Raw genomic sequence first — 22,338 nt, forward strand, 5'->3', positions numbered from 1 at the left:
TCTGAACACACCCAATAAAATTTAAGTGGTAGAAACACTGATCTCCTAATTTAAAAATGTGTATATGTAAAAGCAGTGATGCATACCGCAAAGATATGTTAACATGCTTCTTCTTATTTTTTCTATTTGTCCTATGTCTATTCCAGCTTATGTTAGGCAACTGTCCATCTTTTTTATCTTGAGACCCACGTTTTCGGTGAACTTCTTCCTGCTGAAAGACACAACCAATTTTTTAAATATACGTGTGCTAGAACTGCATACAATGTAACTGATACAACTGTTGAAATACTACAGTTATATGATACTGAATGTATGAGGATCAATATTCTTTCTCTTCCTTTTCTCTTCCTTTATTCTTTTTTGAGTTAGAAATTCAAACAGGGTTGAAATGGGAGCAAGAATAAGTAATACAGTTTTGACTGACTTAAAAGCAGAACAGCCTGGCTACAAGAAGACCCATTATAAATTCTCCCTTTGACTTTTTTCTTCTTCTTTTGTATCTTCTATTCACTGTTATTGCTGTTTCAGAGGTTTAAAGTTTCCTGAAAAGTTATTTCAGCTTTAGATTGCATAGTTGCAGAAAAAGCCAGCCAGTGCTAATCAAACAGAAAATTAAGTTTCATCCAGATTAAACACATTTTTGTTTTGGTATTAAGATCACAAAACCGCACATCTAAAGGGATTCATATAAGCAGTCTCACATAGGACATACAGTATGTACTCAGATCTAAGAGACCATGTAGAGCCTTGAAAAAAAAATGTTTTTTTTTAATGAAATCATTTAAACTTTCTAATTTGTAAAAATGGAGCTCATTAACCCACTTCAACTAATCTTCACATTTTGAAAATACTCATACTTTTTAACAATGGTTTACATTCAGATTGCTAGTATTTTATTGCTAGTAGCCCCAAATACTGTAACACACACACAATGCATGGGCATACTGGTAGGTAGCTGTTAAAAAGTATAAAACAAGAAAGGAAATGTGGTTCACCGCATTTTAACCAACAGCCACAATTTACTGTGCTTTTATTAGCTTCCACAAAACTTCCCTCAAATTGGTTCATATCTAACCCTACTTCCCATCTATCATATTTTTTGTAAGTGAATCTTAATTGCAACAACACTGAAGACTGTAGCTCAGAAGTTATTTTCAAGTATTACAAGGAGATGTAGAATACAAACCTCAGCAGAAATCAATTCCCGTTTTCCAGAATACAGCAATTCATCTTTAAGTCCTTTATTCACTATCTTCTCTGTGGAAGATTGTGAGTTAGCTTCCTTTTGCAACGTCTCAGAGTTTTCTGTTTCATTCCTGAGAGGCACTTGCAGACTATTCCCTTAAGAAATAAAAAGACATGTGCTTTTCCACCAATTGTAATAACCACTATTACACCATGAAAAATTAGGGGATAAGACACATATATCACTTGGAATTTATAGTAAATATTAGCATCAGAAGCTTTTTCGCATGTTAGATTGGATTCAAAAATTCTCAATTTCTTTTCTTAACTGAAAAGAACTCTTTCATCAGATACATAAGGAGAATCTTTGGGTCCAATCCACTTGTTCTGACCAGATAAATAAAACTGAGTTTCAGTAACATTGGCAAAAATCTTTTTTTCCCCTGGAAAATAAAATAAAGCTAAATAAAACTATCCTTGCATTCCAATCACTTTAAAATTTACTATGATGGCATCTCCTCACTTACAATTCACCTTAATCTTAGTAAATATGCATAAAACTGCAGCCTTTGTGTCATAATTGTGTATCTTCTATAACTGTTAAATGCTTAAAATCCAATTTATTGCCACTCTTTAAAAAGCATTAAAAAAGCTTGGGTTTGCATTATAATGTTATGGTCGATAAAATATTTGAATGTTGTTCTAGCTTTTGCATGTTGTTACCATAATCCTAGTATTATTTTCAAAATTCTAGGAGTTAACAAAAAGCTATTTTGTGGCATACATATTTCTCCGCTGAGTTTATTCAAAATGACACCTTTTCGATTAAATAATTTTTACCATTATTTTTCCTAGAACTCTCTTGAAATTCTGGTTGTTGTTGAGGTGAAGATCTTGGAAAGCGACTTTCAGACAATTTCTTTGATGACTTTGAAGGACATAACTCAGGTTCTTTGAGCTCAGCTAAATTTTCTGAAGGCTTAAGATTCGTTTCCTTAGGAAACATATTTGTTTGAAGACTCTCCTTCAAATTGCACTCTGAAGAAATGTTTTTCATAAGTGTTGCACTTTTTAATGCACTTTCTTCTTTATCTACAAAGTTCCCTGGGTGTGTTAAGTTTTTTTGCATGTTCATGTTAACGCTATTTGCATATTTCAGGCTCAGCCAGTTTTCATTAACAGTACAAATGTCTTCCTTTGGTGCTGAAATAGGATTTTCAATTGACTGGTTCTGTTTATCATCTGTTGTCAGAACGGTGCTGCTAGTTGTTGTGCTTGATTTTTGCTTCCCATAGTATACAGAACACTTATGTTTCTTCTGAGAATGACTGTACGTTGCTGGGCTCCTCTTGGCAGCATTCTGGCTACGGCTGGTTACAGGAGCCACCAAAAGGGAGCCTTTTCCTTTTCCTTTATCAGAAGAACTGTAAGTCTCAGTAAACGCTTTGCAGCTACTCCTGATTTTAAAATAAAATTACAAGACTAACTGTAAAAAGGTTACATGTTTAATAGACAATTGCCAAAAACAAAGCAGTAAAAAAATTGTAAACATGGAACTAAGCTTGAAACCAAGTTGATACTTCACAAAGAATTTCTGCATTTTTTATGTCCTTCAGTTTTGTACTTCCTGGCTCCCTAAATTTATGTCATAACCAGAATATTCATTTTTGTTTCTTCTCCACTGGGGAGATATTCTGATATGCAAATATGCATATACTTTGATATGCAAATGTGAAACCTAGATTATGTATGCCCACAACTTTTTTAAAACACTAATTTATCATCTAACTATGAAAGAGCAGTTATCCCACACAAGATGTCAGAAATACCAATCATCACTGATCTCTAATTTTTAAAAACGATTTCCAGGAATTTTATATAGAGAGATAAAATGTATTACTTGTAAGTTTCAGAACTGATGATGTCCACAGAATTGTTGTTTTGCAGTGCAGAACTGTGGTTTGACCGTTGTCTTGACTTCATGAATTCTGTTAGAATGTACTGTGCTTGCTGGAAAGCTATTAAGATCACACCAAATAAAGACAAACTGCAAGTGACAAAAACATGTACAGAACAATAACTTGAAATTGCAAAAATTAAAGTCACTTAATTTCAATTTAATAAAATAAATTTGAAGGCACCAAGAAGTTATAGTCAAAAGATGACTATTGTTATAGAAGTTGCCATACCCTAAACTTGGTTTGGGAAGGGGTTCAGTACATAAAACTGTATGGGATGAGTTCTATCAATACTATTTTAAAGCCATCCATGATCCTGATAGATTTCAGAATCTACTGAGCTTAGTATGTCACAGAAGTCCACTGAACATGATTGTGGGATGTATGATTCTTCTCCACCAGAATAAGCTGGGTTTCAGACTAAGTGTCTTCAGATATCTTAGTTTCTGTTTAACAACTGTTCCTGTTTTTGTATGTTCTTTGACGCCTGACTGGATACCAAGCAACAGCTTTGAGACCTACCATCTGTATGAGTAATTGTAAGAGTTTTGTATTCATCAATATTAATCTTAAAAAAAAAAAAATCCTTTTTTATAATGAAAATTTAAAAGGTTACTAGAGGAAAAGCTCAGTGGCATTTCATTAAAAAAAAAATTCACAGCTATTAAAATTATTTGACAATTATTCCAGAGTTACAAAGTTTATTACTTCTTTGGACCACACTGAAAGCATCCTGAGAATCTTAATGCTTTACCTGACAAAGAGTACTGTGAGCCTCCAGAATGACTCTTCCCAACTGGGTCCTGGTACCACATCTGCACACATGGGTAAAAGATGGTGAGGAAGAGTCACATTGAGTGTAAAGTGAAACTCGATGCCAGCAGCAGTAACCAGAGTCAGTTCACGAATAACCCAAGATGATGTAAAATCTGGAGTAAACCTGCACCAGAAAAAGAAACCAAAACATTGAAGCTAGTGCTTTTTAAATGGTCCTTACCCATGGTTGCTCTTGCTGAGAGTAAGATCAGTACAGGTAGTCCTTGAGTTACGACCATTCATATGATCAAAATTTGGGCACTTAGCAACCCACCTGCACTTATGACCACAGGGGCACACCTCCCCCCACCTCTTCTCCCACCTCTGCCCTTTTTGCCCCCTGCACTCTGCAGCCCCTGCTGCCCTGCACTCTGCCTCCCCCAGCTGCCCTTCACTGTCTTTTTCCTCCTGCTGCTGACAAGGCATGCCTGGCCTGGCCTGGCCTGGCCTTTAATGAGGCAGCTGCTGGCTGTGCAAGGCTTTCTTCCTGAGACCACGCATGGCGATTTCCTCACAACACCTGGGGAAAAAGGCCTCATGTGGCCAACAGCTGCCTCATGAAGGGCTAGGTTGGGCATGCCCTCTCAGCAGACGGCGACAGTCAGCTGGAGATGGCAGAGCCCAGGGTGGTGCAGGCAGCTGTGGCTTCATGCTGCTAGGCTGGACTGGGCTGTGGTGGCTGGGGCTTCATGCTGGGCTGGGCTGGGGCTTCCTGGGGTGGCTGTGGCTTCACACTGCACTGCTGGGCTGGGATGGCTGCAGCTTCTCACTGCGCCACGGCTCAGGGGCTTCTTGCAGCTCCAGAGCTGCGGTGTGCCAAGAAGTCCCTGAGCTGCAACATGGCAAGAGATTGCAGTGTGGGGGGAATAGGCAGTGGGGGGGGAAAGGAAGGGGAAGAAGTCCCTTATCTTGGAAGAACTGAGCCTCAGGGCTGGGAGGGACCAAGCCGAGAATGTCTTGGATTGGGGTTGGTCCTTGGCTAAGAACCGGTGGGATTTGGTTAATGATGGCAACAGGGATTACTGTCATTAAGCAATGCAGCCACATGACGTCAAGCTTTACAACTGCATCACTTAGCAATGGAAATTTTGGTCCCAACTGCCATTGTAACTTGAGGACTATCTATACTTGGAAGTCCAGGTTCCATGGAAACCCTGATTTTTTTCTTACAGATCAAAGTCATTAATCCCTACTGCCACCTCCCTACAATCCATACAATTTCTCCTTTTATTATAGGGAAACAACCTTTCATAGAACTTTGTAGCTCTTAGGATCAGTTTGGATAAGGATATCAATATTCTTTTTTGTGGAAACATACTTTCACGAAGGCACTCCCTGATGCTTCAGAAAAATCAATCTCTCTCTCTTTCTCTCTCTCTCTCTCTCTCACACCCCCCCCCCCTTAAACTGTGAATAACTTGCTTCTGCTCAAGGAGACCTTCTGAAGCCATATATCCACATGGTGGCCTGACTAGAGTAACTGCTCTGAAGGGTTCAAAAGCAGGAATGATATCAAAGCAGCCACATAGATATGTTCCAAAGTACTCAATGAAAAAAAAAGTGGTAAATGCCTGGATGACAGGATCCCAGAAATATGTTCCATTTTTAGCAGAAAGATAAATAGTTCTTATATTCACCCTGCAATGCCTTTATCTACATATGGTGAAAGAGTGTAAAGGAGTATCCTAACAGAATAAGAAAGTGCTTTGACTGCATAATCTTACTGATATATTTGTTGCAGTCTCTTTAAACATCCCTCTAATCTAATCTAATATCAGCAACTGTGAAATGCAAAACAGTTCGAGGAATAGTGTAACAAGAAATGACTTTGCCAGAAGATTGCAGAGAAAAGGCTAAAGCACCAACAAATCTAAACTAGCCTATAGAAATGTTTTGTTTATAGCCGGTCTTGTCTCTTTGCCTCTTTCTTATTGGGAGTTTCAGTGGAATGGAAAAAATAGGAATAAGCCTAATGTCTGGCTTCAGACATAACGAAGATAATGGTTAAAACTGGAGTTTATGAATATAGTATGACGTGATTTATATTTAGTTTGTTGTTGAAAAGGAAGAAAAATGAGTTGTTTCCAGAGAGTGATTTAGATAGCAAAACAAACCATAATTTTTTCAACATTATTGTTATAGGTAACTGTGATCAAAAAGACCATAAATAATTATTTCAGCAGCTAGCAAAGCAAGTAATGTCTTGTTAAAAGATTAATCCCAAGTTAACATCTGAAATAATGTTGTAGGTTACAAAACATGCTAAAACAGTTAGAGAAGTAAAATCTTGTTAAAATCCTTACTGGAAAGAATTTGGGTATTATAATATTTTCTATGAAAACATTTTAGGGAATGAATGTTCTACCCATTATTGAGATTTAAACACAACTGTAAAAAAAAAACATTTATCAATAAAAGCACAAATGCTTACACAATGCTAATCTCACGTGAAGAATTTGGTGCCAAAAATAACTCTCTGCAGTCAAGTACTTCGAACCCATATCCTTGGCAACTGTACCCATTAATTTTCATAGATGTTATAGTAATAGGAAGATGACCAATATTTTCAACTTTAAAATTCTTTGTGATAGACAGAACATGCTTGCCATCTTTCAATTCTGAAAATCATAAAATTGATACATTGTTATTTTATAGTAGTCAACCTATCTCGATGTACTGGAATGCTAACAAAATCTTCTCATAATGGTGCTATGATACGTTCATTTATATGCAAGACAAGAGGATTTGATGGGAATAGCAATGATATGCAACGTCCCTTCAGATGCCACACTTTCCCTGTATTAATGCAGAAAATATCTATACTTTCTTCTACATACTACTAAAACTCTCGTGTCTATAACATTCAACTGGGCAAAATGGTGCGTAATAGGGAAACAATTTTTGAACCAAGGGACCTCAAATGGGCTAATTTACAGAATGAGTCCAAAATCTGGGGCCCATTACTCCCGTGGGACTGAAATTTGGGAAATTTGCAGCTGCTTCAGCACTGCTGCGCTGCCACACCGCTGTGGTCACCTCAGATCATGTGATTGTTATAGACGTATCCCTCTGTCCCCTGTACCCAATCAGTCGCCAGCAAAGCTCGATGGGTGAGTGGCGACTGGCTGCTTTGGAAACGAGGCAGAAATTTAAAATCTCTTAACGGCGGTGGGTGTTGATGGAAGGACAAGGGAGAGGCTCGGATGCGTGCTGGGGAGCACCGGTGGTTGACGGGTGACCCCCCTTCCTTTCTCAAGGGAGGGGGTCCTTGGGGACACACCAAAATGAACAGCGGGAGAGTAGTTTTCCTCGTGGTCTGCAGGTCCCTTTGTTCCACCTCTCTCCAGCAAAGTGGCAGGCAGTTCCATGGGCCAGCTGAGGAGGAGGAGAAGGCTTCACTGGGACTCTCCTGAGGGTCATGAGGGGAGAGCAAATGGTGCAAGCCTATATTATAAGCGGGGAGAGAGAGTGGAAGGAAGGAAGATTTCTGATGCTCCCTGCCAGCTTCCCGCAAGCAAAGTCAATGGGGTAGCCAGCAGCAAGTTGTAAGTTGCTCACACTGTTGCTGCTTTTTTGCTCTAGTCATTCTGTTTCTCTGTTTAGGTAAGGAAATATCTCTAAAACAATGACCCAATGGGTCACGGGTTGTCTAATATTATATATTATCCATGCATTTATGGCATATGTTTATTATCATTATACAACAGGAATGAGAGATATGTGAATAAACATACATGTATGTTATGAACCTAAGTCTCTACACACCTTTCTTCTAACTATACTTATCTGTTTATGTGTAAGTTTCTCACTCACGTTGTCTGCAGTCCATAAGAGTTGACTCTGGCACTTTAAATCGAAGGGATCCTCCTGCCCCTGGTAACCTTCCCCCTACTTTCAATAATTCTCTTGCTCCAATGCCTTCAACATAAACCATATCCAGAATTGTCAAATTATTCCTGCAATAAATCAAGGCAAACTTTGTAATTAAATTTAAGAAAGAAAAAGCTAGCACCTTCACAAATCACTCAGCAGTGCACAGTGTTGGCAGCTCTCAAAACAAAAATTGGAAACACACATACAGCGATTATTCCTTTTGTTCAACATGAGGTATTACATAATGAATTAACTTATCCTATTGCCAGAAAGGCAAAAATCTCATGAATAGGAATACCTTGAATTGACAGTGACTTTGATGATGGACAAAACATAGGAATGTTCAATGATGGAAAGCTAAGAGCATTATATTTGTATGCCACCAAAGTGACTCTTGGAGGCATGATAACATATAAACCATAAAACAATACTCAAGGACATTTATTTATTTATTTATTTATTTATTTATCAAATTTAGATACGGCCCATCTCACAAAGAGTAACTCTGGGTGGTTCACAATAAAACATGTAATATATACACTATACATGTGAACTATATAAACTATTGAATTTACATTTATAGTTCATATTTCAGATGTGAAGCTAAAGCATTTTTAAAATTCTACAATAAACTTTTTATCTTCACTCTCTTTAAAGAAACAAAAAGTAGACCTACCTGACCAATATAAGGGAAGTTACTCTTCTGTAGTCAAGAGGTGTAAAAACAACACCAACTCGCTTCATTTCTAAAGGTTGCAATTTCAAATGAAGCATCTCAGAACTAGACCTGAAATAATCATGGCCTTCCTGTGGTTCGCCCCCAAGTAAAATAAAAATATGAACATGTTATTTATATTTGCATATTATGGCATCACTTAGCATTGATTAGTAAAGTGCATTTAAAATAGAAGTTAATAAAATCAATGAAATATTCTGATTCCCTTTGTAAGAAAATTGTTCTTTTTCAAATTATTTTACTAAGAAAAATATTATACACGTAAAACGGATGTTATTGAGATGAAGACTTTCTTAGTGTTACCTTTAATTCAAAACAGCAACAAATCATGAAAAAAGTTTGCCATCCACAGTTATAATTATGAAATGGATGCTATATAAATTGATATAATATTGATATAATTGATATAAAATTTAATGCTAATATCAAGGGATCTTCTTTTCACCCTACTACATACTACCTAAACAAAAGCTTAGGTAACACACAGGGCAGCAGTCTTAATCTGAAAAATCAGAACTATAGAACATCTGTACCAAAATCTATAGACTAGTTCCAGATTAATTTAGGTGAAATCAATGAACAAATTAAGCATGACTTAATTTGTTACATGTGGAACAAAATTTACTAATTTGGAACCAATTTACCACAGAACATAATCGTAATCATAATCATAATCATAATCATAATCATAATCATATTATAATATAATATAATATAATATAATATAATATAATATAATATAATATAATATAATATAATCAATAATACATAATCAGATAAAAATTATGCAGTCTATCTAAAGCCTTTATTTTTTCTTTAGAGATACTGTATATCATTCTCAAGTCATCCTAAAACTTCTTGCTGCCTGGGAAAAAGAACATACAAAGTGACTGCCACTTCTATATATATAATATGACCACCATTAGATGGCAACAAAGAACTAGTTTTCTGTATCTTTTTGCTATCATCTAGCAGTAGTCTGGATTTTTGCATTTAAGATATAATAGCCCTAATATAGGGGGACGCGGTGGCGCAGCGGCTTAATGACGCCGAAAGTTGCCGGCCAGAAATGGCTGACGCTTCGGCGGTTCGAGTTCAGCCTTCGCGTTTAACAGGGTGAGCTCCTGTTTCCTCCCCAGTTCCTGTCAACCCAACAGTTCGAAAACTCACGTGAGTAGATAAATGGGGACTCTCACTCCAGTGGGAGGAAAAATGCTGGCGGCGCCTTGCAAAAAAGGAGTTGGGAGCAGTTGCCGGTAAGCACGAAAAAAAAAACCGTGCGCGCCCAAAAAGGGCGCGAAGCAACGGAAACCCCGCCTCCTGCGCTCGCCAGCTGGGCTCTGCCCTAGGAAGGAGGCCCTGGCAAACCACTTCCGAAAAACAATTGCCTTGAAAACTGCAGGGACTCATCCAGGCAGTCACTGCAGGGTCAGCCATGACTGAGCGCAGACAAAAAAAAAAAAAAGCCCTAATATATTAAACAAACAAACAAACAGACTAGACTAGTAAGTGAATCTTTCTTCAACACTAACACTGTAGACAATCTTTCTACCTACTGCCATTGGTTACCTGTGGCAATCATGGTAGAGCCAGTACAACATCAGACTGCCTACCAAAACTTTATCTTTTGTTCCCATTTTTAAATGCCATTATTGAGTAAAGTCTGTATTCTGACCTAGACCTCATTCTTTTAATATATGCTCTTTAATAGTATGATTTATCTTTCTGTGATCCACCCTCCATTATTTGATCTTTCCATTCAAATGAAAGATCTGCAACAGACACAATGAAAGTTTTTCTCTTTTTTAAAATGAATAAAGATTGTGGGTCAGGTGAGAGTTAATTCTATATTTCACAGCAAATAATAACTCTGAATAGTTGAGTGACTTTCCTGTATATAAACCACACATTCTGGGAAAAGTAAGTTGCTAGAAAATGTATTTAATGTAGATATATTTATAAGTTCCTGTTTGAATATATTATCTCACTTTAATACAAGACATAACTTACCCTGTGAGAATGCTCTTCTGTCAATCTGAATTCAGTGGTTGTAAAATTAATAGATTGTATATTTGCACCAAACCTGTATCAAAATACATTAAAATAGTTACACACCCAATACAGAATATGTTAAAGAAATAACTAAGAAGACAGTTGTTTTAAGATCCTATCTAATTTGAATCTTTTGTTTTGAAGGAATAGTATTAAATGTCATATACTAGCCACAAATTCTTAATTGGCTTTTTTGAAATATTGTTCTTGTCAATGTACTGGAAGAAAGGATATTATACAGTTGATAAGAATATTATAAAGTTCATTGCCAGAAGGAATAAGGGACCACTGAGAATAATTTTGAGAATTAGACAAATTTTCCTACACAATATTCAGCAGCATCCACAGGAGATTGCTGCTTTTGTCAGAATAAAGAAAGCAGTGTCACATCATCACAATCCATGCACAAAAGGGGCAAGGCTTCATTGTAATGCCACTTTCATATCATTCTGCTTCTCCATGCTCCCCCCCCCCCGCCCCCCCATCACTGTAATCATTGATTATGCGGAGAAAAGCATAGGATTACTCTCAACTTCTGCATGTTCATGGAAGGAAAAGCAAGTGGAATCAGGAACTCTGTGCAACTGGGGCCACTAAGAGCACAGACCTAATACATACCTAGCTACATATACTGTCTCTCCTTCTTTCTCTATCATTTTCATACATAAACACTTTTTTGATAAACTTAATAATAAACTACAGAGTTTATTTATTTATAATTTGTTCTATTCCAGAGTGACTTCAAGTGGTATAAATGTAATAGATGACTAGTGGATGTCACGCATTCCCCCCACTACACATATTCAGTAGATATATGGATGGCATTTTTTATATGGGTTAGTTAGAGATAATAAAGTAAAAGTCATATTCTTTAATAGCTATGATGATTACCATTTGCTGAGTAGACTCAATGGAGCTTGAGGATCAGGATAGAAAGACAGAGGCAGAAGTTGCAATGTAACTGGGAAATATGAAGGGTTTCTTAGCGTAAAATATTTTACCTAAATAATTAAAATACAAGAATTCAAGTTCTTAATATGTAATTTGTGACACAGTATTTTTTAAATTTTATAAAATCTTTTTTTTCAAATGTTTACAACTTAATTACCATATTTTACATGATTATAAAAATCTAAACATTTTTCTTTCAACAAATTTTGAAGGATGTGCAATACGCTAAATCTGAATGGCTGGCTTCAGTCTGGTTGTACAATTTTCCAACTGTAGAAGAGCAGGCTGTTTAGAAAAACGGCAGGCCCCTGTGCTGCCTTTGTCCCCTCCTGTGTGAGCCTCTTCCCCAGCATCAGCACAGCAGAGTTGCCAATAAAGCTGCAGTCTTTAAACAGGTGTGGAAGGAGATCTGTGCGTTTTGGAAGGTCTGCAGCAGCAGCAACAACAAACAGAAAAAGCAGCCAAATTAAAGGTGCTTTTTCTTCACAGAGACAGAAGGGTCCAGAGGAAAAGGAAGAGGCACAGCAGAGCCAAGCACAATGCTGGCAAAGTGGAAGTGCTTTACACGTTGCCAATTAATAAAGAAGAAAGAAATAATAGAAGAAATCCCAGAGAGAGAGAGGATTTAAAGACAGATCAGGGTCTGCAAGAGTAAAACACTGTCGTATACTAGTAATAGTGGTAGTATAATAGCAGTAGTATACTAGTAATACCATAATATTATATAGTATATAGTATAGTAATAGTAGTAGAATATAGTATAGAGAAAATTGTATAGTATCAGTAGTAATACAGTTAGGATAAGATAACAGTCATAAAAAGAACTTGCACATATATGCACTTCACTTTTGTATTTTGGATAGTTTTTTTTAAAGTAAAACATCTCCCCAACCCTTATAGGGAGATATAAAAATCCAACTATCTAGGGTCCAGTACTTTTGGTGGATTGTTTGAGTCAATCAAATTGGGTACTGTTTAAAAAGAACCTGTGACACTAACAAAGCAGTTAATGTCAAAACTCTTTTAAATTGATGTAATACTCAACCTTTATAACTTTTTTTCCAAAATCACGTTAACATATAATATAAATATCACCTCACCATGCTATTCATTGGTGCAGCTGCACTGAAGTTCAATGTAAGACCAACCTCTGACACCAAATGGGGAAAAGATAATGCAGATGATTCTTCTTCAGGATTTTTTTGATAGGCAGCTTGAATCATTTCCCTAAGATTTCTCCTGTTGAGATAATAATAATTGTAAAACAATGGTCAATAGCTTTCATGTTTTGATATAAATATCAATTATGCATTTGTGTTTGGGAATATTTTAAATCTGAGTTTAATTCTCACTTTAAAAAAAACCATCACTGGAGATATAAATCTTTAAACAAAATAGATTTGAGACTTTTTAATGTTTCACTACCACCAGGTGTTGCTGAAAATGTTAACTAGGTTATTAGCTCTACTTCCCTATCCAGTAAAAGCTTCACTCTTGCTTTTAATGATTATTCAATCCCTCTTTGGCATCAGCAACTGGTGTTTAATCCTATTCATCAGAGCCAGGTGCAAGGAGGGTCAATCTTTGCCATCACCTCAGAGGTTCCATTTTCAAATGTTTATATGTGCCTTTGCCATAAATATAAGTCATTATGTTGGCTTCACCATGAGGGGAACTGAAGAAAACCAACATGGTGCTAGATGTCACAATACAAAGAAATGTGCTTCTTTTACTCCACTGCTTATAATATTTTTAAGAAGAAAAAAGTGAAGACTAATTTTGACACCACAAGCATCAGTGGCTGAACAAAAAAGATAACAATGGGATGAGAGAAAAGGAAAAATGTCAACACCTGGTAAAACCAGATGGGGGCCTATTTCTAGACTGTGTTCCAAGTCCTTCCACCCAAGTCTATGGTCTGATTAAATCAACAAAAGTATGTTGCACTCTATACCACTCATTTTACCCATAGTTGAGTCCTAAGCATTTTGTCTTCCCTAATTTGAATGATTATTTGTGTCACATACAGAAAGTTATTTATAAGCCATGACTCTAACTGCAGACAAAATTGCTAAGATTAAAATAAAATGTATTTATAATGCAAACCTGCAAATTTCACTCTGTTTAATTTTTTGCCATTTTTCATGGAGTTCATATGCAAGATCAGAATCCACATTCCATGTAGAACTATCCAGAGAAAGACTTCTTTCCCAAAGATGGTTTGCTAAAATTAAAGTAATATTTGTTATACTTATATGCAAGGTTTATTTTAATTCTTTTCTGATCAGCATCTGATTTCAAGAAAGAACCAAAAAAGTTTAAAGAACAAATTTTCTCTAATTAATACATGTGATTTATGCAAACAACTACACCCTTTGCTATTGTTTCTCATTCTCTTGGTGGATGCAGCATCTGACTATCTTTCCTCTGATGCACTATAATGCTCTATTTTCCTGTTTTATTTTTATTTATTTAATCTTTTAAATAGAATTTATATGGCTGCAATATACAGTACTGTGCAAACGTTTTATGCAGGTGTATAAAAATGCTGTAAAGTAAGAATGCTTTCAAAAATATATATTGTGATTGTTATTATCATTTAATTGTTTAAAAAAAACATTTAAAGCTCTGTACTACAAAATGTTAAACAGTGAGGACAGAAATTGCTGAGATCTATAAAGAATAGAAGTATCCCCCAGTTTGAGAACAAGTTCCATTCCCAAGGTCTGTCCTTAAGTCGAATTCATATTTAAGCTGGAACAGTATTATTGTATAATACTGTATTAAGTACTATTGTGTAATGAACTTGAACCACTGTGTATTTAACTTGAATCGTTGTGTATTTAAATTGAATTTTGCTACAATAGGCGCCGTGCTTAACTATGGGTTGTGCTTAAACTGGGCAGTCTTAACCCAGGGACTACCCTGTAACCTAGTGGTGCCAAGAAATGAATGCTAGTTGTAATATTTTATCTGTTAGGACAACAGATTAAAACATCACTTTTTTCTACATTTACCTTTGTCTGACATTCTCAAGGAACAGTACATATCATGATGTGCTATAGCTTCAAAACGAATTTCTCCTTGCTGAAAAACAATTGGAAATGTTAAGCTATGCATTTTATTTTACAAAAATAAATTTCTAAATGCAAGCCAGAATGCACCATGGTTCATATGGTTCATATGCACCACGGTTCATTCTTACTTTTTATGTATTTCACTAATTTTTAAAATACAAATATTATACAAATTAAATTACATGCTTTAAAAATCTATGTGGTTTTGGCTTTTTTAAAAAATTGCACTATTTGAATTTAGAAAGATGCATGAAGATGGTAAACTCCTGTGCCCCAAAGCTTTCATTTTCTGTCATTATAATACAAAGTGGTCCAGAAAATCCTGGGTCTACCCTTGCATCTTAATTCAGACTCAGGAAAAACTGCTTCAATTAACTATTTATTTAATCTTTTAAATAGAATTTATATGGCTGCCATATACAGTACTGTGCAAAAGCTTTAGGCAGGTGTATAAAAATGCTGTAAAGTAAGAATGCTTTCAAAAATATATATTGTAATTGTTTATGTTTATCAATTTACAAAATGCAAAGTGAGCAAACAGAAGAGAAATCCAAATCAAATCAATATTTAGTAGTTTGGTTTCAAAACAGCATCAATTCTTACACTTGTACACTTTGTACACTTGCACAAAGTCAGGGATCTTGTAGGATTAGAGTCAGGTGTATGATTAACCAATTATACCAAGCAGGTGCTAATGATCATCAAATTCATATGTAGGTTGAAACGCAGTCATTAACTGAAACAGAAACAACTGTGTAGGAGACTTAAAACTGGGTGAGGAACAGCCAAACTCTGCTGCTAAGGTGAGATTGTGGAAGACAGTTTCATGTCACAGGTCATACACCATGGCAAGACCGAGCACAGCAACAAGACACAAGGTAGTTATATTGCATCAGAAAGGTCTCTCCTGGGCAAAAATTTCAAAGCAGGCTGGGGTTTCATGATGTGCTGTTCAAGCTCTTTTTAAGAAGCACAAACAAACGGGCAACGTTGAGGACCGCAGATGCAGTGGTCGGCCAAGGAAACTTAATGCAGCAAATCAAAGACACATCATGCTTACTTCCCTTCAACACTGGAAGATGTCCAGCTGTGCCATCAGCACAGAACTGGTGGAAACCAGTGGGACCCAGGTATACCCATCTACTGTCTGGAGAAGTCTGGCCAGAAGTGGTCTTCATGGAAGAATTGCGGCCAAAAAGCCATATCTATGACGTGGAAACAAAGCTAAGCAACTATGCACGAAAACATAGGAAATGGGGTGCAGAAAGATGGAAGCAGGTGCTGTGGACTGATGAGTCAAAATTTGAAGTCTTTGGCTGTAGCAGGAGGCAGTTTGTTTGCCAAAGGGCTGGAGAGCGGTACAAGAATGAGTGTCTAAGGCAACAGTGAGGCATGGTGGAGGTTGCTTGCAAATTTGGGGCTGCATTTCTGCAAATGGAGTGGGAGATTTGGTCAGGATCAATGGTGTCCTCAATGCTGAGAAATACAAGCAGATAGTTATCCATTATGCCATACCATCAGGGAGGCGTGTGATTGGCCACACATTTATTCTGCAGTGGGACGACAACCCCAAACATACAGCCAATGTCATTAAGAACTATCTTCAGTGTAAAGAAGAACAAGGAGTCCTGGAAATGGTTTGGCCCCCCCCAGAACCCTGATCTCAACATCATCGAGTCTGTCTGGGATTACATGAAGAGACAGAAGGATCTGAGGCAGCCTACATCCACAGGAGATCTGTAGTTAGTTCTCCAAGATGTTTGGAACAACCTACCTGCCAAGTTCCTTCAAAAACTGTGCACAAGTGTACCTAGAAGAATTGATGCTGTTTTGAAGGCAAACGGTGATCACACCAAATATTGATTTGATTTGGGCTTCTCTTCTGTTTGCTCACTTTGCATTTTGTAAATTGATAAACATAAACAGTTACAATGTATATTTTTGAAAGCATTCTTACTTTACAGCATTTTTTCACACCTGCCTAAAACTTTTGCACAGTACTATATATGCAAACGTTATGACTGCAGGTGGCAATATAATAAATTAAAAAACAAAACAATTTCAGTTAAAATCCAAAACATTAATAGGTGACTAGAAAATCTCATTCATATACTTCCGCAGATGGGAACCCCATCTGGGAGCTATTTTTTAGGTCATAAACAGTTTTCCTATCTTTATATTTTATGGAGAATAATTCCATAGATAACAAATTGCCAGTAGAAGAGACAATATCACTTCTGAAATAATATAACTACTCAATGAATTCTGCATATATAACTTTAGAGCAATATAGTACCTGAGACAAAGCAGAATAAATTTGTAGTGGAATCTCAAATATCACTCCCACATTTGTAGTCACAAAAACACTGGAAAATAAACTTGTTACAGATTCCTGTATGTGATATTTCAAGGAAAACACATTCCAACAGCCAGGAGATAGAATGAGGGCTCCTGTGAAGTTCAGAACCTAGTGGCAGAAATTAAGTTAAGCTGATGGTGCATAAACATGTACAAATACTATTTTGTTTTACATCTTTTGGTTCTAATTCCAGTATATATGAAAATAAACAGCAAACAGAGTATATGTGTCCTGCTATCTTTTGCACTATCAGTACAGTATGATCTACGTTCCCTCTGCTGCAGGACCATTTTCTTCCATTCCTAGAAAGTCCTTAAAGCCCATGAAGGTTAGCATACATTCTTCAAATCTACTGTCCCAAAGTGAAATTTGATTATGAGTTCAAGATTCAACATCCTCACAATTTCATTGGTGCCTCAAAATTTCAGGCACCAATAGGATAAATTTTACAATGTATACTGATACTTAGAGGCATTTTATAAGCTGTAACAGAATAAGGAATCTAAATAGTTCACTTTACACTCAGTTACCAAATGTCCAAAAAAAAATAAAAATCAGGAGGAACAAGGCTCCAAATGTATCACTCTGGTTTATTAGCAGACCTTTTCAATGGCTTTGTATCTCACCAACAACCAATACCCAAATCACAGGAGAGCTTTCACATTGGTTAGATATGACATGTTCCCGTCAACATTATTAAAAGGAAATAAAATACTGTCCCTTGGCAGAAACTTCTCTGTTTATGTTCAATGGGAAAAGTTGAATCAATTGGTCATATTCTCCATTATTCCTTTTATTCATTCTTGCCTTTTCTGACTAACTACTGTAGAGTTTTGGTAGTTTGCTCCTCATTTTAGCTGACAAATCAATAATGATATCCAGATGTGTTGCAAAATTTAGTATAATTGCATTACAATTTGGCATGAGATTCTATAGTTACAGCACTGTGCAATACTGCCTGTGAAGGATGCACTGAATTGAATTTCAAATTTAAATTTTATGATACAGTTTTTAGTATAAGGTTTCTCATGTGATTACTGACCATAAATACTTTCTTCATATAAATATTCGTAACTTATATTGGTCACAGAATAAGGTTTTAGTATTTTTATGTAGAATGAATGAATATAAATACAAATATATAAATATAAATATATATACACGCAGACAAATAAATTACAGAAAAAAAGGGAGATGTGACTTGGTTGAATGAATTGTTACATATAGACATTCATTTGAGGAAAAGTGCACTGTGAGACCAGAAGTAAAAAATTTACCTTTAGAATGTCCTTAGTTTGCCTTGATACATACACATCATTTAGCATAATGCTAAAATCGAAATTATTTGTAAACCATACAGACCAAGATGCTGAAATATTGTGATATGGTTCTATGTGAAATACCACTGCAAATGGATTAATGCCAAAATACCTAGAGATAAAATGCAGCATTAGATGTGAAGACTGCCAATAATTTTTAATTAATATTTATAAATATAGTTGTATTGAAACAATGTATCAAGATTTTTCAAAATATAATAAAAAGAAAAAAAAGGAAAAAGAAAATGAATCTGGAAACTGCCTTTGCTTCTTACTTCCTTCCTTCCTTCTGATATAACACTGCAACTTAATCTCAATACGTAGTAGAACATATTTGTTCCAAATGAGTCATTACAAAATCAATGGAGTCTCATTGAAACAAAACAAAATTGTTTGTTTTGAAATCATGTCAAATGTGTTATGATATCTGATTTAATTCTAAATTGTAGAATATGCTTTCCTCTATTTTTGATGATTTTGCATTGTAGTAGGTTATTACATGTTTGCATTAAAAACTCACCCTTCTATCACTGGATGCAAAAGACATGGCTTTAACAAAGTTGTTCGATCCAGTAGATTAATTCTTTCCTGGTTGTTTTCATGGCCACATAGTATACCTATGCCAAAGAAAGGGGCATGCAATTTTGGCATACATTTCATATATATGCTAGAATCCTAACAGTTTCTCAAGAAAATTACTGCTGTATCAACTCATTAATCTGTATCTGTATCAATACCCACAGATATTGGACTTCTAGGGAAACAATGGCAAACTGAAGATGGTTTCGCTTTCAGTGGAGCCGATAACTGCAGCAGAATGAGGAGCTGACGAGTGGATCGGCGCTCCTCTCCAACAAAGGGAAGGACTTGGGATCGCCCACAGTGCTCCTTACAGAGGCTCCCCGAGATGAGACCATAAAACAGTGGTTTCCAGGCAGTTTTAGAGCTCTGGGAGCTGGGGGAGTCATCTTGTCCAAGCTACGGTTTGGAGCCTTCAAAGACACACTGGGTCCACCCACTTCCTTTCTTAATAACTTCTGAAAATAGCTTGTAAATTGCTTTTTGGATACTAAGAACCTTCAGAAAGGCAAGTTTTATTTCACTGGGTGATTTCCTTCAATCCTCAACAAAAGAAGTTTCATGTAAGCTAACAAAGTTAAAGAAAAACCATTTTTATTTGGAAATAAGCAGTGAAAAGGTGATTAGAACGTTGATTTTGGAAAGTTATAAATGGACTATGGGGCTAGATTGACTGGAAATAAGATTTTTAAATTAACTATAAGAATCCTTCCTGTGATTTGTTTAAAATCCTATTAAAACTATATGAAGTTCGTGAAGTTAAGTGTAAGAAATCTTTCCAAGGGAAAATGGTGTGGATTAGAGAAAAACATGATGAAAGGAGACCTTGAAGGCTTGTTACTAAAGGCAACTAGAAAGAACTAAAGACTACAATTAAAGGAGAAAATCCACTAATACAGAATGGAGAAAAGTATTTTAAATTATAACTTTTAAACTTGGAAGATTTCAAGGATATTTGACAACAATGTACTCAGAGCTTTCTCTTAAGATTGATACTATAAAAAATTGGTTTTAAACAGGAGAGAGAAGAGGATACATCTGAAAATCAGGCTGTTTTGTATATGGATTTAAAAATGACAGAATACAAGAATGATATTGACAAAGATGCTACACAGGACTTTACAAATGAAACCATGTTTTAATAGCTAAAAGGGACATACAAATAATAAATCAGAAGAGTGACTTGGATGTGTGGATTTCAACGCAGAAGAGTGACTTGGACAACTTTCTTATTTTGGAGCCCAAAAAACACACAAAAGAGACACATTATACTTATGAAGGAGCTTCTGAGAAAAGATAAAGAGAGAATGAAAAGAAATCAGCTTTTGGGACTTTACTTAAAAGGAATAAATACTAAAGCTTTTAAAACCAAAAAGAAGGATTATGAAGTTGGTTTGTTTGATCAAGGTTGAAATATATGATGTTTTTTCTTCTAGAAGTTTTTAATGGATTTTTCTTGACCAGGACTGAATCATGTGACCTTAAAGATTTGCTATTAGATAAGACATAGGGAGAAGAGTTTTTTTGTTGTATGATTAGAGAAAGTGATGGATTATGATGTTAAAATTGAAAGAAAGTGTTAAATATGTGAAGGAATTTCTGACAGGAGATGAAGAGAAAATAATAAGAAATTAATTTAGGATATTATTTGAAGGGTTAAAAGATTAAGATATTCTGGTGGCTCTTAATTGAATTTTTTTAAAATTAAGTTTGAAGAATGAACTTTTACAGGTTTGCTTATAGATATAAAATATGGGAAGAAGAGATTTTTGTTGTTGTATTTTTAAAGAAAATGGTAAGTTACTGTGGAAAGGAAAGGAAAGGAAAAGAAATTGATTTACTTGTTTAAAGTTATATATATTACTATTTCTGGTAACCCTTAAAGGACTTTTGCTGATTAAGATTGAATGATGAGGTTTTATTATTTACTAATAGATAAAAGATCAGATACGGGATGAAGAGATCTTTGGTTGAAATGTTAGAGAGGTGTTAAGTTACCGAAACTGTTTGGACTTGTCTTTATGGAGGGGGAAGTCATTTCTTTATATATTCTTTTATATATATATTCTTTTTCCTTCTCCCACCCTTTTTAAATCTTCTTTTCCCTTTGTACTTTTTATTCTTTCTTTTTCTTTTTATATTTTTCTTAGTCTATATTAGTTTTTTATCTCTGTATTTTTAAACTTTTAGTATTTTTAAATACTAAAAATTATTATTCAAAAAATACCCATAGATATTGATGCTTGTAAAATGTTTGGAGTTTAGGATATGAAGACCCAGAAATGAAGAGGGTAAAAAGCAAAAAGAAAAAGAAAAAAATACTAGAAATTGAGGGAAGCAATTTCTCAGATGTCTGAAATTGGATATTTGGAAAGAAAACGAATGAAATCAAACTTTTGGACTAATTCTTTTTCATGATGTTGTGTCAAAATTATGCATGTATGTATTTTAAAAGTATAGTACATATGAATGTATCAGTTTTGCAGCCAATTCATGCTTTTTTAACTCTTGAAATTCAAAACTAAAAATATACACATTTTAATTATAACACTGAGGATGCATTTGACTATATCAATATAGAACACACACTTTGGAATTTAGGGATGGAAAAAAAATAAAATATTCTGTAACACAAAATATTTTCAAATAAGATAGCTACCTGGAAAACATATCATTGTTCCTGTAGCCTAATCATACTATATACTGGTGTCCTACCCCTTTAATTTCTTACTTCTATTATACTCTTTTATCAAGATGAATAAACTGAGGCATATTTAAATGATCAGACTATACTATCGGTATATATGCACATGTATTTCATATATATACTTTATAGCATAATATAACGTGCCTTATATTTAATAGATCTATCAAAAGGACCATGGATTTCAATAAAAGCTACATTTGGAATGTTCTTTAAAAAGCCAAGTTATAAAGTACTACATTAATATGTTTTGCTTTTTTATTATTAGAAAGATAGACAAAAATGCTTAAAATTAAAGTAGTTTTAGCAAATACTGTACCTTTACAAATAATAGAAGCTACTTTTGTGAAATTCATAGTCAACGATGGCAGCAATATTGGCTCAAAAAGCATAGAAAATATTTTTTCCTGTGTCAAATGTTTTACATCCTGCAAAGAAAGCAAACTGTATTACAATAGCCCTTATTACTGCTGTAGCTGCTATAAACTGACGAACAAAAGTTGCAAGTCCCTGCAGTTTGTCCCATCAAGCCACTCTTATTCTGAATTGGCACTACTAAACAAAACATTAATTTAGTTTCAAGACTGTCAGTATTGTACTAAGAATTAATGCACACAAAATTCTGCTGGATTTTTTTTTTAACTACCACTTTCCCACTCCCTACTTCCATTGCAAATTCTTTCATTCACAGTTTACACAAAGAGTATTTCCTATTCTCTTCAATACTCA

The 22,338-nt window shown here is 35.3% G+C and overlaps 1 protein-coding gene across 11 annotated transcripts in view; it reads right to left on the reverse strand.

The window, feature by feature from the left end:
- The window catches only part of TMEM131L (transmembrane 131 like), a 77,093-nt gene that overhangs the window by 9,314 nt on the left and 45,441 nt on the right, over positions 1-22,338 (reverse strand). For 10 of the 11 annotated variants that reach the window (XR_003084418.2, XM_015887641.3, XM_025165031.2 and 7 more), the window contains 17 exons: positions 21,929-22,037; positions 18,847-18,943; positions 18,285-18,438; positions 16,945-17,115; positions 14,589-14,658; positions 13,678-13,795; positions 12,672-12,810; positions 11,512-11,621; positions 10,579-10,651; positions 8,509-8,639; positions 7,773-7,915; positions 6,391-6,577; positions 3,898-4,083; positions 3,086-3,232; positions 2,026-2,642; positions 1,187-1,341; positions 87-211 (listed from right to left, as the gene is read on the reverse strand). Coding sequence is in view for 10 of the 11 variants with exons in the window: in XM_015887641.3 (XP_015743127.1) it covers positions 87-211; positions 1,187-1,341; positions 2,026-2,642; positions 3,086-3,232; positions 3,898-4,083; positions 6,391-6,577; positions 7,773-7,915; positions 8,509-8,639; positions 10,579-10,651; positions 11,512-11,621; positions 12,672-12,810; positions 13,678-13,795; positions 14,589-14,658; positions 16,945-17,115; positions 18,285-18,438; positions 18,847-18,943; positions 21,929-22,037 (2,732 nt within the window). In the remaining variant the exon portion in view is untranslated. The remainder of the gene's footprint in view (positions 1-86; positions 212-1,186; positions 1,342-2,025; positions 2,643-3,085; positions 3,233-3,897; positions 4,084-6,390; positions 6,578-7,772; positions 7,916-8,508; positions 8,640-10,578; positions 10,652-11,511; positions 11,622-12,671; positions 12,811-13,677; positions 13,796-14,588; positions 14,659-16,944; positions 17,116-18,284; positions 18,439-18,846; positions 18,944-21,928; positions 22,038-22,338) is intronic. The other variant, XM_025165027.2, reaches the window with a different exon arrangement.

This window comes from Python bivittatus, unplaced genomic scaffold, assembly GCF_059951505.1.
Source record: "Python bivittatus isolate LINGU-HERP-01145 unplaced genomic scaffold, Pbiv_v1 ctg000070_np1212, whole genome shotgun sequence".
Classification (NCBI taxonomy): Eukaryota; Metazoa; Chordata; class Lepidosauria; order Squamata; family Pythonidae; genus Python; species Python bivittatus.